At 44.7% G+C, this 14,592-nt stretch overlaps 1 protein-coding gene across 2 annotated transcripts; it reads left to right on the top strand.

Moving 5' to 3' along the window:
• The first annotated feature begins 1,904 nt into the window (after positions 1 to 1,904).
• Positions 1,905 to 14,592, top strand: CIMAP1C (ciliary microtubule associated protein 1C). Of its 2 annotated transcripts, none has more exons than XM_072628289.1 (5): positions 1,905 to 2,107; positions 2,217 to 2,406; positions 2,712 to 2,822; positions 4,165 to 4,278; positions 13,838 to 14,592. In XM_072628289.1, exons 1-5 carry the CDS (start codon positions 2,030 to 2,032, stop codon positions 14,317 to 14,319), a joined length of 975 nt encoding a protein of 324 aa, XP_072484390.1. In that variant the 5' UTR covers positions 1,905 to 2,029; the 3' UTR covers positions 14,320 to 14,592. The 2 variants fall into 2 exon arrangements, with proteins under 2 accessions (XP_072484390.1, XP_072484391.1); XM_072628290.1 differs by having other exon boundaries at positions 1,913 to 1,993.

The raw sequence follows: 14,592 nt of genomic DNA, 5'->3' as shown, positions 1-14,592 counted from the left end.
CACCTCTTTAAGGAATTGGGTTCTGCTTGAACTCTTCCAATGACAGGGAGCTCACAATCCCACCACGTTTCCTGTTCCATTGTCATACAGCTCCACATGCTAAGGAAGTCCTCCTTATACTGAGACTGCTTTCCTGTGACTTTCTTCCATGACTCCTATTTGGTTCTGAGAGTCTGTCAGAAATCTGGAGGCTAAACAGCTCCCATTGCTCCAGCTGGTCCTCATGTGGCTTGGTCTCCAGGTCCCTCTCCATGCTAGTCTCCAGCCTTGGCAATGCTCCTGTTTGTCAGCATCCTTCCCAGAGCTAAAATATGCCCAGTACTAAAAGTGATTCTCCAGATGTGGACCTACCGGGGGAGAGCACAGAACATTCATCTTCCTTGTTTTCTTCATAGAGTCTGAAATTAGGGTTTTGTTCTTGTGTTTTTACCATTTTGAGGACTTCTAGCAAATTCACATATCAGGCTGTTGTGGACAGGTTGGATAAAGGTCCTGGTTTAACATCTTGCGCTTCCTTTCCTGATGGAAAAGGCAACTAGGTAGGTGATACAGTGAATAGGACATTGGACTTAGAATCAGAAAGACATGAGTTCAAATCTTTCCTCAAAACATTTAGTAGTAACTTAACTGCCATTTATCATAATTTCCTCATTTGTAAAATGGGGGTAATAATAATATCTACCTTCCAGAGTACTGTGAGGATAAAAATGAGATAACATATGTAAAGTGTTTTGCAAATTTTAAGGCACTATACTTAAGGCTGCTGATGAGAAGGAAAGGGGGTGCATACTCATAAAGAGTGGGTTCCTTAAAAGAAGCAAAGGTGAGGGGGACCTGTGTCAGTCTTGTTCCTCCTCCTGATGTCCCTCTGCCAATCACAGAATCACAGATTTAGAACGAGATCTAATTTTACACATGAGGAGATTGACGTCCAAAAGGGTGCAATGACGACCGAAGTAGTAGGAAGTAGTAGCCAAGGTAGGAAGTAGGGCTGTTATCCTCATGGTTTTTTCTTTTACAGTTGAGGAAACTTAGGTATAGGTTTAAGTGATTTGTCAAAGTGGCTGGTGTATGACCTCTAAAAGGACAGTCAAGTTGACAACTGTACAGAACCATCCCTTTCAACTTACTTGCTGTACAGTCTTAAGCAATTCACTTCTGTTTTCTATATCCCATAAAAATAATACTAGAGTGGACAAAGGATCTCTGATTTCACTGTGGTGGGGAGTTCCTTGTACCAGATTACAGCCCTTCTATGATTTAGTAGATAAATCTTAGAGAGTTGCCTGAGGCACATAGAGGAACTTGTTGGGGGCCATACAGCTAGGGAATATTAGAGGCTGTATTTGGATTCAAGTCTCCTTGACTCCAAACTCAGCATTCTCTCCATTGCATCTCACTGCTACTTCAAGACAAAATGAAAAAGGTCATTAGTTAATTAAACAATACAAAATGGCAAGGTTGGACTAGACTCATAATGTCAAAGTGGTTGGAATTGGATAGGATCTTAAATGTCACCAATTCCACCCCCTTTACTTTATAAACAAGGAAATGAATCCCTGGGATATCTGTAGAGTCCCTTTTAGCTCAGTTAACATTCTTTAATTTCACTTTCCTGCCTGTCAAACTCTTTCTCCAACCTTATAAGAACTACATGACCTAGTTTTCTTGTAACATGATCAATCTCCCTTCTAACTCCTGAGTATCTCCTTGCCCTCCCACCCCACCCTAACTCTGGAACATTGTCCCCTTCTCATCCCCTATTCATTTATCCTGGGAGGAGTTGGTGGGTGAAGGGAGTGGCTAAATCCAAAGAGTTCTGAAGATGGGGTCTGCACAGGAACCTCCAGGACATAGTCTGGGTTCCATGGCAACAGAGAAATAAACACACCTCCAGATTCCAGATTCCAATCTGATGTCATCCCCCTATAACCTTTACTGAGCTCCAACTGCCATCTTATTTTCTAGACTGCTTGAATTGAAGGAGGTGGTGGTGAGAGGGGCTTGGACTCTGCCTAGGCCCTGCTGAATGGGCCAGAGGAGTGTAGCAGAGAGAGGCAGAATTTTGAGGGGGAGTGAAGGAGAAAGAGATAGGGAGCTTTGGGAGGTGTGTGTGTGTGTGTGTGTGTGTGTGTGTGTGTGTGTGTGTGTGTGTGTGTGAAACCCTGTTCCCCTCCACACTGCAGACAAATCCAGGTATCTGCTTGTTTGTTTAGGGCCTGACTTGGAGCATTAGTCCTTGCTGTTCCTCCTACCTGCACCCCAGGCCCTTCACCATGGGGACCAAAAAACTGAAAAAACTGAAGAAAATTGTCTCCTGTGCTGAGCGTTCCAAGGAGCGTCTCTCACCAGTACCCTCGAGGCAGGAAGTTTTGCAGACCCCAGTCCTAATGGCCCTGATGAAGAGTGAGTGGAGAATTCCATTCCCATTTAATGAAGGTTCCAGGGACTTGGTGATCAATGAGGCTATAATCCAAAGGAATGAAACTCTCAAGTCAAAATTTCAGGCATGGTTTTGTGGGAAATGTTGAGGAAAAAAGGTGAGAAGTGGAAGAGTGGGTTTATCTTCCTGGTTCCTTTATCATACAACACTGAGAGCTGATTGCTTCATCAAGCAAGGATGTCCTTGTTCATTGTCCCTAGGAAGACAGCGGTATGCCAGATTCTGATGGATTGACTTTTCTCCTTGCCTTCTCCTCTTTCCCTGTTAGGTCCTGGGCCTGGGAGGTACCTCCTCCCATCCTGCACAGGCTACCTACGCCATGATATCTCCATGCACAGAGCACCAGCCTACACTTTCCACATCGGGCACTCAGAGAAGCGTGAGATTCTGGGGAAAAAGTAGAGATGGAGAATGGGCCAAGGGGAGGAGGGGTGGGGAGGGCATGCTGCCAAGAACTTCCTTTTTCCAGACTTGGTCAAGTCCTGTTGTCTGGGAAGAAAATGGATCAGAGCAGAATCTTAACATTTCTGTAGGGTGTGGATATGGAAGCTGTGGCTTAGGGTATTTGTGGGGGCAGAGACTGCCCTTCAGCAATCTTGATCCTGGAAATATGGACTAATGCCCAATAAACTGAAGGCACTATGATCCACTAGAAATAGTTGAAGTCAAAGGACCTGGGTTCACATTATGACTGATACTTCCTTTCCTGTGGGCTAGTAAGTCCCTTGACCTTTCTCTGCCTTAGTTTCCTTATCTTAAAATGAAGGGGTTGGATTAGATGACATCTAAGGATCTCTTTCAGCTTTAAAGGTATGATTTTAGGATGCTCTCAGTTTAGTTTTATCCAGACTGGAAAGGTCTTATCATTTAAGTCTATTCAGAGCCTGATGGGATTAAACTTGCCACCTCATTCTTATGGACCAGGCTTTCCAAATGCTGTTCCCTCCAATCTCACCCCAGTCTCTAAACCCAGTCTGCAGCCTTTTACATTAGCCTAGGACATAGTAATGGAACTTGCCTTTAATAGATTTCATGGTAGGAGTTCTGAGCTGAATGAGTCTTGACAGTGCCTGATCCCACTGTTATCTCAACATGTCACTGTATCTTTGAGAAGGTCACTGACTAACTCTACCTCCTGTAGAGGATATCAAGACAAGGCAGGGGCGCTGTAAATGAAGCCTCACCTAGGATCATGATTTGTTGAACTATTATTTGCCTACAGATGTGTTTCTATGAATCTCTGTCTAATTTCTTTCAAATTAGGTCTCTGCTAATATGTCTCAGTTTACAACATTTCTTAGCAGTGTATTCCAGAGGCCTTTTGATTCTACTATCTCTCTTTAGCAAGACATAAAACTGTGGAAGAGTTCAAACCAAGATCAGTGACTCCTTGTGATGGCTAATCTTTCTGGGAAAGGGCACAGGTTCTTGGGGCAACCTTGGTCAGACATAGCCTGGAAGGTTTTATTGTTACCTGCATATGCCTCCCTAGTGCCAGGCCTAAAGACCCACAGATCTAAAGATACTTGAGAAGGAAAATGCTGCTGTGAGGTGGGGGGGTGGGCTCCATGATCCTGTCTCAGTACCATCATTGCAGTGCTTGTTGATGTCCCCGTGCTGATACCATAGTGCCAGTACCACTGTGGGCCCCAACCCTTGGTTTTGGTCAGAGAGCTTGGTCTTGGGCTGACACATATGTTGTTCTTCCACCCCCTTCACAGGGATTTCTGACACGTGCAGTCCTGGGCCTTGCCATTACTATGATCCCAGGGTCACTCGCTTTGGAGTGTCGAGCTGCCCCCAGGTTCCAATGGAAGAACGGATAGCAAATTTACGTAAGATGGTGACAGGGTAGGGTACTGGGCTGTCACAAGGGATTGGAAGGTGTGGGCTGGTGAAGCTTTCTGTGGAGGTTTTTTTTTTAAGATGGAGAGAAATAGAGAGGGACCACGAGTTACCACCCATGATAGGGGAAGTCTGATTCCCCTCCTCTGGAGGGAGGAGGAGAAATGGGGCAGGCATTTGGTGGGGGACAGAGAAGTAGAGGAAGGGAGAGGAGGAGGGAAAGGAACAGAGGATATGCTGAACCAAAATTCACCATCAAATGCAGAGGAGATGTTAGGAGGCAGAAACCAGAATCAAGCAATTGTCTATGAAGCTGTGGAAGTCAGCACAGGCTCAGGGATAACAGATTAGAGAGGAGTAGCGAACATCTGGGAAATGACATCTTGGGAACCTCCTTTGCTCTTTTGAGAAGTTGCTCTTTTGGGGTGGTGGCATACTTGGCACCTTTCCCCTTCCATCTTGTCTTATTGCATCAACCGTGCCATGGATTGGTGGGCCAACCCAGCCTCCTCTGCACAACGCTGCACACACATTTCTGTTATGGGGAGCCAGAAATGGTCTGGGGATGCTCTTGGGGCAGCATATTGGACATCTTCCCTCCTTAATCTGCTGCATCTATGCTGATGCAGGCCTAGGATTGTAGAGGCATCCCTGGGACACAGTCTGGGTTTGTATGCAGACTCCCACTCCCCAATATCTATGTCTGGATGCCACGTGGATACCCCAGTAGAGATACCATAGTATCAATGCAATGATATCATGTTCACTGACATGGCAACATGGACATGATGTGTCCAGGACTCAATCTCTCAGGATTCAAATGGGAATAAGGATTTGTTAAGTACCTACTATGTGCCAGGCACTGTGCTATATGCTTTACAGATATTATCTCATTTGATCCTGGTAGATAGTGATACTATTATTCCCATTTTTGGCAATTGAAGAAACCAAGGCAGATAGCAATTAAGTGAATTGCCCAGGGTCACACAGCTAGTCATTGCCTGGGGCTGGATTTGAGCTCAGGTCTTCCTGATTACAGGCCTAGCTTTCTATCCATGGCACCACCTTGGTGCTGCTGCCTCTCAAGGCATCCGCCAGTGCCTTCTCCCCACACATGCCCTGATCTTGGACAGCATGCTTCTCATCTGGTAGTCCATGACATGGGGTGGAGAGGGGCAAGGTCTGTGTCCAAGAAACTTGAGGGGAGCATGCAGGCAGAAAAGGGGTGTATGGATGGGGGAACAGAGACCATGCTGTGAATCGGACTTGGAGGAGAGACCTGAATAGGTTGGGATTGGGAAGAGAGGATTCTCTTCCTCTGGTGACAGGGATGTGCCCATCAGTCTCCAGTCTGGGAGACATGCTTCTAGCCTGGGCTCCCACTTCCCACCATTTCTCCCATTTCACCACCTTCTAAACCTTTTCCCTACTTTGGAAATCCCAGGAGCTTTGGAAACAATTGTTATCACCCCACCCAGGGAGCTTGGGTAATTACAACAGCAGCTCTGCTGCAAGCAGTATTTCCTTGGGTATTTTGGGGTTGCAGTGATGCAAACACTGTTGGTGCGGCTGTGATATTGCCCAATAGGATTTTGGGGTTGCAATGAGATCATGTGATGGGAGGGAAGGCCAGGCTGATCCACCAAGACATTAGGTCTAGATCATCCTTAGAAACCCTTATCAAAGAGCATGGGTTGCATCTTGATTCCCCAGGGATCTTATCCAGCTTTAACCATTTTGTCACACTGATACAGGCATGTTAACTTCTGAGGATGGTCTGTGATGACCTAAACTCAAGAGTCAGGAATTGGCTATGTCTGATTGTGCAATGTCATCCTGCCAGAATAACAATTCCTGAGGGACAGGGATATCGGAATTACACAGTTAGGATTCTATAAACCGTGACTGCTGACTCCCATAACCTAGGATAACATAGGTATGACTGGGAGAATAGGAAAGGCTTTGGAAAGTATTATCAATGATGCAACTATCTTAACAGTTACTAAGACACAGTCATCATTGCCCATGACCTTTGATGTGCACTGGATATCCATCAACTGGGCAGCTAAAGCTACCCAGTGCAACAGAAAGAGAACACATAGGCACAGAGAGAAAGCCGCCCAGGAAATCAGCTCCTCAGGGTCCCACAGAGGCCTTCTTCCTGACATAGTAGCCAACTCTACAGTGTGAGAGCCAATTTGGAAACACTGGTTCACTATTTCGAACTCTCTCTATGTGTATAGATTGGTTAGAGTCAACCTAAGAAGCAGAGACCGGTGTCCTTGTCAGGGTTATTGGCACTAGGAGCTGACTTTCCGGACACAGATAATTGCCTTGGTTTGCTGCTTTTTCTTCTGAGTCCTGGTCTCCCTATCTTACCTAGGCTTGAAGCTCAATGGTCACATGCAGGTTTGGCAAGGAAGCTTTAACCTGATCTATTATTCTAATCTGGGCTGTTTCCCCCCTCCTTAGAAAGCCTGGTAGCCCTCCACACTCAGAGATTCACCAGACTTCGTGTGGAGACCCAAGAGTTTACGTGGCAGCTCAGGACCCCAGAATTCGCTCAATCCACCAGCCTTGGCATCTGTTCCCTCTCCGTTTCTCCCCAGGGATTATAGGCACGGAGCACTACTCCAGACTTCTGACTTCCTTGTGGTCCTAATTATCTTACCATGATGAAACCAACCTTCTCTTCTTCCATAAGTGGAGAAAGTCTAGTTCAGGTTGCACAGGGATTAATAAGAGCAACTCCATGGTTTATAAGCATTTATGGCTCAGAAGACATCAAAGAGAATGCTAGTAGTATCTATCTGTCTATCTATACATATATACATATTTCTTGTTTGTACATATATATATATCTCATATATATGCATATACATATATATGCCTGTCTATCTGTATGTGTATAGTTGTTTGACCCCAGAGGGCAGAACCAGGGCCAATGGTGGAAGTGGTAAAAAGGCCAACTGAGGCTTGAGCTGACTCCCAGGGGAATGGACCAGCTTGAGAGAACATTAAGTCACCCTCACTGGAAGTCTTTAAGCCCAGGCTGTGACCTCTTGTCAAGTCCACTGGGGCTAGGACTCTTCCTCAGGATTGTTGAGGTCCTTTCCAACAATCTTCGATTTCATTCTTTTTCATGGAGGAAGGGAGATCCCCTGCTGGAGAGTTAGAAGCACTTCAAAGTAAGAGTTTCTGAGTTCTTGGATCCCTACATCTGAGGTATGTGGCATAATCAAAGACTGTGTTTGGAAAGAGTCAGAAAGGCAATGGTCGCTTGCATGTCAAATCTTGTCAGCCAGGGGCTATTTTGATCAGGGAGGAGGCTATCTAGGGGTAGATATATCTTGAGATCTGAGAAACGAACCCTCAAACTGCCAAAGAGGGCATTTGGTCTTTGGAGATCTGGCAAGAAAAATAAATATTGTATTCCATTTGAGAGATTGATGGGAGGAGAAGAGGAAGTGCTGGCCTCCAGACCAAGAACACAGGGAGGAGGGAAGGGAAAGACAGCCTAGTCTGGAGCCCAGACTGCTGGCAGCCTGGAGGAGATCTTAGTCCCCTGGGGGCAGAAGTTATCAACAGAAAGAGGAAGTCCTCTCAAATTGAGGTTCATTAGATGAGGACTGGGGACTTAGCGGACAATGAAGGATCAATTTGATGACTCTAATGGTAAAAGTCACCATGGGGTCTGGGACATGTGCACATGGACTTCAGAAGATCATGTTGTTTAATAGAAGGTTAGGGGATTTAATAGTGTCTCTTGGTGGACACACATCCTTGAATGAATGGTTGAATCGCTATACTGGAAGGCCAACCTTGAGGAACAGAGTTTAGTGGGTTAGGAGGCCACTTCCCTAATATGTATTGCAGGCAGATATATGGAACAGGTAGTGTGTGCAAGGTGGCCATTATTAGTTGTTTTGGGCTGTTTGCACCGTTATGAGCACTTTATTAAATGATGCTGCCACTAGTTCAGCTTGACCAAACAGGAATTACTCAAGTAGGATACAGGGGAAATCCCTTCTTGAGTACAGTCACCTTGCCATTGGGAGGAAAGGGAATAGAAACTACCTTGATTTTACAGGGAAGGGCAGATCACTTGGCTCTACAATGTGATTGAGACTTGTCTCACTGATCTCTAGCTGGTACCTTGACACTCCATGAGCAGGAGTAAATTCAGAATTTGTCTGTGGAATATATTCATCTGACCCTGATGATGAGATTTGTGCCTGAAGGGAAGGAGAAATGCCCCACTACACTAGGGCTAGAAGGAAATGATGATCCATATCTACTGCCTCCTTCTTCTAATTTCTGACATTTTAGGAGGAGATCAGGGTGGGAGAGATACAAATTGTACCAAATTGGGTTTCTGGAAATCCTCTAATCTCATCTGAGTCATGCCTTCTGCCAGTAGAAGATGGGTCTTCTACAAACATTCTGGGTATGATGAATGCTGGCATATTGGTGAATGCCCCAGCTCACACCAGCATTGAATTTATAATGTCCTTACAGAATTCCTGGATCAAACTGTATAGTATATTAGGATGATATCCTTCCTGTCTTATATCAGAAATAGGAATATGTATCATGGGTCTGAGAAGTAATAGCCTGCTTCCTTCATCATGGCTTATAATGCAAATTAAAGAAGTGTGCATTCTGCCAGGAACAGGAGACATTTTGGAAATTCATTCTGAGGACAGAAGACCTAGATCTAAGCATTCACCACTGGAGGTCAGAAATTTACAGCACATTGGAGGTGCTGTCAACTTTTACCATGTGTTTATTTCTAGGTTCTCAATGATTGATGATGTTTAGTACAATCAAGAAGTTAGTGAAATTGAACTGTGGAGTCAGGAAGGCAGCCCCTAATGCCAGTCATCCTAAGAGGATACCAGCATCTTTCCTGTTCTGAGGCTGTCTATAGGCAGAGATAGCCAGGACCTTTGCTATCCTAGACCAGCCTTTATAGTGTGGCTACAGGGCAGATTATGTTGACAGATGTAGAAAGCAGGAGAAGTGAAATTTATTCATGGTACAGTAACATGGTTTCATAGACTGTAGTGCTAGAGGGAGATTTTCTTTTCTATGTTTATGTTCCCCTGAATTGTTTTCATTTCTGATTATGTCTTGCGCAATGGCTCATATAAGTAGCCTGCCTGAGGTTTGGGGATCAGAGGTTATTGGACAGTTTGGTCAGCAATGACTCATAAGGACTCCCATAACTATGTTTTTTGATGGTGCTTCCTGACCTCTTTCCTATTCTCTGGCTTGCCCTGACCAGAGGTTATGGTACATTGCGAGATAGAAACTCTTCATGGGCAACTGAATAGGAAAAGGCTCTCTTGTCATTGAAGGAGGAGGCACTTGTAAAAGCCCAACAACTCTGATCACCCAAATCCTTCAGATTTGTGCTTTGTGGAAACCAATAACTATATCAGCCTAGCCTTTGGCCTCCAGAGGTATGACAAAAACTAATATATGTGATAGTAGTCCATTTGAGAATTGGTGGGAGAATGTGACATTGATGTGTCAGGGAGGGAGAAAGGACTAAATTGGGAACCGGTGTAACTTCCTATAACTCCTATTAATTAATACTGGTGGAGAGAAATTATGATAAGCTACATAGGGAACAGGTGGCCATCAAACTTGCACTGACAATACTACTTAGAAGGGTATGTCACTTTCAGGAGTGTGCTGGGCTCAGCTCTAACCAGCTCTAGAGTCAATTGTTAATCTTTCATTGGGGTAGTCTGTACCTTGGAAACTGGGCAATACTACAAATCAAGGCTTGATATATTGTCTTGCTGATCATGTTAGACTTAAAGTGATGGAGAAAATATTAATAATTCAGACTAAACTTTAAAAAGTGGAGCCAGTTGTTAAAGATTTACTAGCATCTCCCTGGTTATGATCATTACTGATTACAATGATTCAGTTTGTTTGAAGAAGACTTGCATTCCCCTTTGAGGTGCTATGTTCAGAGGATGCTCCTGTTTTTGAGATTTTTCTTTGAGGGAATCCTTGTGCTTAGAGTAAAGAAAACACTGGGTTTATTCAGTGGTTTAGATACTGGCAAAGGAAGGGCAGTTGTGCAGCTGAGGCTCCTGGGTATGTGGAAGGAGTTTTTGGTAAATAATATAGAGTGAGGAGAAAAAGTCTGGGTGAATGAGAGTTGTTTGGGGGTTTAGAGTCTTGTTCCACTGCAATGAAAAAATTAGTATATGTGAATACTTGGGGTTGGAAGCTCAACTGGTCCATAGGGATGCAGTGTGAGTTTAAGGGCATGTAGTGGTTTGTTTTTCTCTGTGGTAGGTTCCATTATGATACCAGCATTGTTGAGTAGTGATAAGAAAGCATGTGTTAGGGACCAGCCAAGTCAGTGGAGTAGCAGGAAGAAGCAGAGCCAAGTTCTTTCACAGAAACTATTTCAAAAAGATCTTGAAAATTACACCAGACTGAGATTATACCTGACTAGGATTGAGAAATATAAGAGAAAAGAAATCATGGTCATTTTTTCCAGCCCAGGTCAGCATAGGGCAACACTAAAGAATTCTGCAAACACTAAAAAGGGATCTAGCCAGAAGAGGCATTGAGAAGCATTCCAGTTCAGAGACTGAAAGAGGGCTGAGATCTGGAATAAAGGGCTTGCCATTACAAGGAGCAAGAACAGGTACCAAATGAAAGCGGTCATTTACTGCCCAGTCCTGGGTCATAGATTCAGCGTGGACTTATTAGGGGACTTTTGCTGAGGGGTGAAAATTGAGAAATGAAATAGTCAAGGGCTTTTGACTGAGCTAGGATCAAGTACATAAGGAAATAGAAGCTGTATGACTGTGATTCCAGGGCAGTGCAGTGTCTCAGATTCAGTCTGTAGTCTCAATCTGAATCCCACAGCAGAATAACCAGGTCAAGAAGCCTAAATCATAGGGGAGCCTTCTGTTCTGTCACTTTGAATGTGCAGACTTTGCAGTTGGATGATGGAGTCTGGAAGCAGTCTACGGGAGCTCCAACCAGGGTCAAATCTGCAGTTGTATTGCTCAGATCCAATCTCAGGCCAGGAATTTGCAGAGCTGACAGCAGGAGGGCAGTGTACTGAAAGCTTACAGGTTCCCAGCGTGAGTTTTCTCTGAGACTATAGAATGATACAATATTCATTACTCAGAGAAAGTAGCAGGAGCCAACAGGGCACAAAACACAACTGAGAACAGCCCAGTCATTATCTCCAGAAAGGCTCTGGCTCTCACACAAAGTCTAAAGTCAGAAAGTAAGGCTAAAAAGAAGCCATCATGATGTCCTGAGTGTAGGTCATCTTGGAGTGAGGTTAGAACAATCTGATCTGCTGGCATTATTGGCAGCTGGATTGGATACATGATGATTGGTGTGTTATGTATGAACACGAGTAGGACTGGAGATGTGAAGATTCAAATTTTCTGCATTTGTCAATGCCCCATAAGTCCCTATTGCCATCCAGGCCTAAATTCTGTGACAGCTTTAACCTAGTCTCATAGAAATGGTGCTATGGGCCTCTTTTCAAATATGTGCCACTACAACGTCTATAGGAGTCTTGCTCTTGAGGGAGTAAATATGGCTGTGATTTTTCCTGGCAGAGGTTATTTCCAATCAGAGGTTGCCATTTTACAGCTAAATTTTGGAAAGCCCTCCGGATTCTGTTAGAAATGAAGGCACGCCTTACAAAAATCTACCACTTTATAGTCTAGGGGATATATGGAGAAAGCAAATGGGGAGGAGGTCTGGTGTTGTTGCTTTTCTATGACATATTTGCAACAGAACTTGATATATACCTATTTATCTGATAGTTTGTTTTTTATAAAGAAGGATGTCATTCTCTTTGGTACAGGGAAGTTCTCATTTCAGATGGGCCTTAGAGGATAGCTCACATCTTTGTTATGTTCATATTCTGAAGCCCTAATGACTTAGTCTAGGAGACATGCATGTTCTACGGCCACAAATCCAGAGCACTCTGCTGTGATCTTGAGACTAGAGAAAACAGCAAGGGAATGGGAGAAAAATAAAGACCCCATTACTGGACCCTGGAGGCCAGGTCCACATCCATATGTCAGTATGGAGACCCTCACAGCACCTGAACAATAGGTTCTTGGGCTCACTCATCATCACCAAGCATTTAAGTATGGAAAACTACTCACTGTTTCACATATCCTGCCTTAAGCCAATCTTTATATGACAATAGGAATGACAAGCTCCCATTTGTGTGGGGTTGCATGAAGAATTATGAGGTCCCTCATGGCTTGGATTGTAGGTAATATTCATGTAGTAACACTAGGAGGTATAGCTTGAAGTGATTCCTGCGCATTCAACCTGCCCCAATGTGGTCGTTGGGCATCCCTAAATGAAGTAGCCGTTTCAGAAGTTGGTCAAATTGCTGAGTCAAATTACTGAGCAGAGTTCAAAACTTGGGCTGTTACAATTTTCCTTTCTTGGTGCCTTCATGAAATGCCAGTTTCCCAATGCCTTGGATTTTCTGAGGGTTTTCCTTGGCTACCAAATTGGGACATGAATATAAATAATTACTCATAAATATCTCATGGTTCAGGCCCTTTTCCACTGAGATTCAAATCCTCTCCCCACCTTTACATGACTCCTGAAAGGGTTACTCATTCACATTTAGCTTAAATGGACTCTGTCACAGTGAAGGAGAAATTGATAGCGTCAGCTTTAAAACTTCAGAGAAGTGGGTCATCTCTTGTTCCCAGGAAGGTCTGAAACCTCAATTTTTCCTACCCAGATTTCTACCTGTGTTGTTCTTCAAACATTACCACAGACTCTCTTGGTTGGGGATCATAACCACCATTCTTTCCTTCCCCTACAAGGTATTTTTGTCTTAAAGATAACAGGCATGGGCTGGTCTCTTTCTTACCACCATCTGCTCCTGTGATAATTGCCACTTGATGCCATTTCAGGTTCTTTAGGGTCCTTTTAGCTACCAGATGGATGAGGACACTGATAGATTCTTCATAGACGGGTCGCCAGAGGTGACATGGTCAAGTGCCATCTCAGTGTATTTTCTTACTGGTCTCTGGCATCTCTCTGGTCTCCTTCTCCAAAGCTCAGTGACTCTCTCTTTTAAATATCTCCCACATAGGAGTGTCTTAGAATGATTTCAGAAGCTGTTCAAGGAGTGTTAAGATTAGCATAGAAGTCAGCAAAGGGTCTGATTTAGCTGAGAAGCCTCTGTACATTCCTTTTGTGTTTGGCTGATCACCCTACCTTCTGGGAGTAGTGGGAGGGGCAGGGAGTGTGACTTTGGTGGTCCTCAAGGATCATGTCAATCTGGTGACAGTGGCCATGCCACCCCATCCCCCTAGAGCCAGGCATGTTACCTAGAGAAGGGTTTGAGATGACCTGTGCATCAGGGTCAGCAAACAGCTGAGGTCACCCTTCCCTCCTAAGAAGGCTGCCTTGCTGTGAACTGGGGACATGACAAAAACCAAACTGGGAATTGTTTGTTCCCATTTCAGACCCTACTGCTAACCCTGCCTGAATGATGTCCCCTTTGACTTCTAGGTTTGTGGCCTACACCAGCGCCCCCTACATACTTCTGGGAGAAGGTTCCTCCCCCTGGGGAGCGCCGGCCCCCTCAGTACACTATGGGCTACCGCTGTCCATATCGTGTGTCTGATCCCAATCCAGCCCCTAACCAGTACTCACAGCCCCGACGGCTGGGATACGGCACCCCTGTTAACCATTCTGCCCCGTGTTATGGCTTTGGTTCCACTTTTGAGCCATGGTATTTCAAAAAGGATATCTACAAAAGCCCTGGCCCAGCAGTGCACTCCAGGCCTGAGCCATCAGTTTACCAGAACCGGAGCCCTGCCTACTCCATGGGCAAGCTCTTTGGGTACCCCCGTGACCAGACAAACTACCCAGGTCCTGGTTCCCATGAGGTTCAAACAGTCACCATTCACAAGCCCCAGGCCCCTTCTTTCTCCATGGGCATCAAACATTCACCTCACCTCACTCCGCTGATTGTGGATGTGAAGGACTGATCCTGCCCTTCCCCTTTCTCATCCCACCCTGAATCTTTTCCTCCCTCCTCCTTGTGATTATAGGGCAGGAGTAGAAGAGGCATGCTTAGATTCTTTTATCAGAATAATTTTATAGCCTTTCTTCAAGTCAGACTGTGCCTGGTGCCAGTTTATTGCTGGGTATTAACAGTAGCCCCTGCCCAATAACCCCACCCCCCATTAGGCTAAGATCTCCTTTTTTTCCCCAAAATGTATGTATTTTTTCCCTTAAATAAAATTGGCCTTGGGACAGTG

The sequence above is a fragment of the Notamacropus eugenii genome, chromosome 1 (genome assembly GCF_028372415.1).
Source record: "Notamacropus eugenii isolate mMacEug1 chromosome 1, mMacEug1.pri_v2, whole genome shotgun sequence".
In the NCBI taxonomy this organism is placed as follows: Eukaryota; Metazoa; Chordata; class Mammalia; order Diprotodontia; family Macropodidae; genus Notamacropus; species Notamacropus eugenii.
Note: the sequence above shows the minus strand (reverse complement) of the source record. Positions and strands in the feature narration are given on the sequence as shown.

Excerpts from the sequence above, each read along its gene's own strand:
- CIMAP1C (XM_072628289.1), top strand. The coding sequence starts at position 2,030 with ATGGGCCAGAGGAGTGTAGCAGAGAGAGGCAGAATTTTGAGGGGGAGT. Across the intron at positions 2,823-4,164 it reads CATCGGGCACTCAGAGAAGC|GGATTTCTGACACGTGCAGT; the intron begins GTGAGATTCTGG and ends CCCCCTTCACAG. Across the intron at positions 4,279-13,837 it reads AGAACGGATAGCAAATTTAC|GTTTGTGGCCTACACCAGCG; the intron begins GTAAGATGGTGA and ends TTTGACTTCTAG.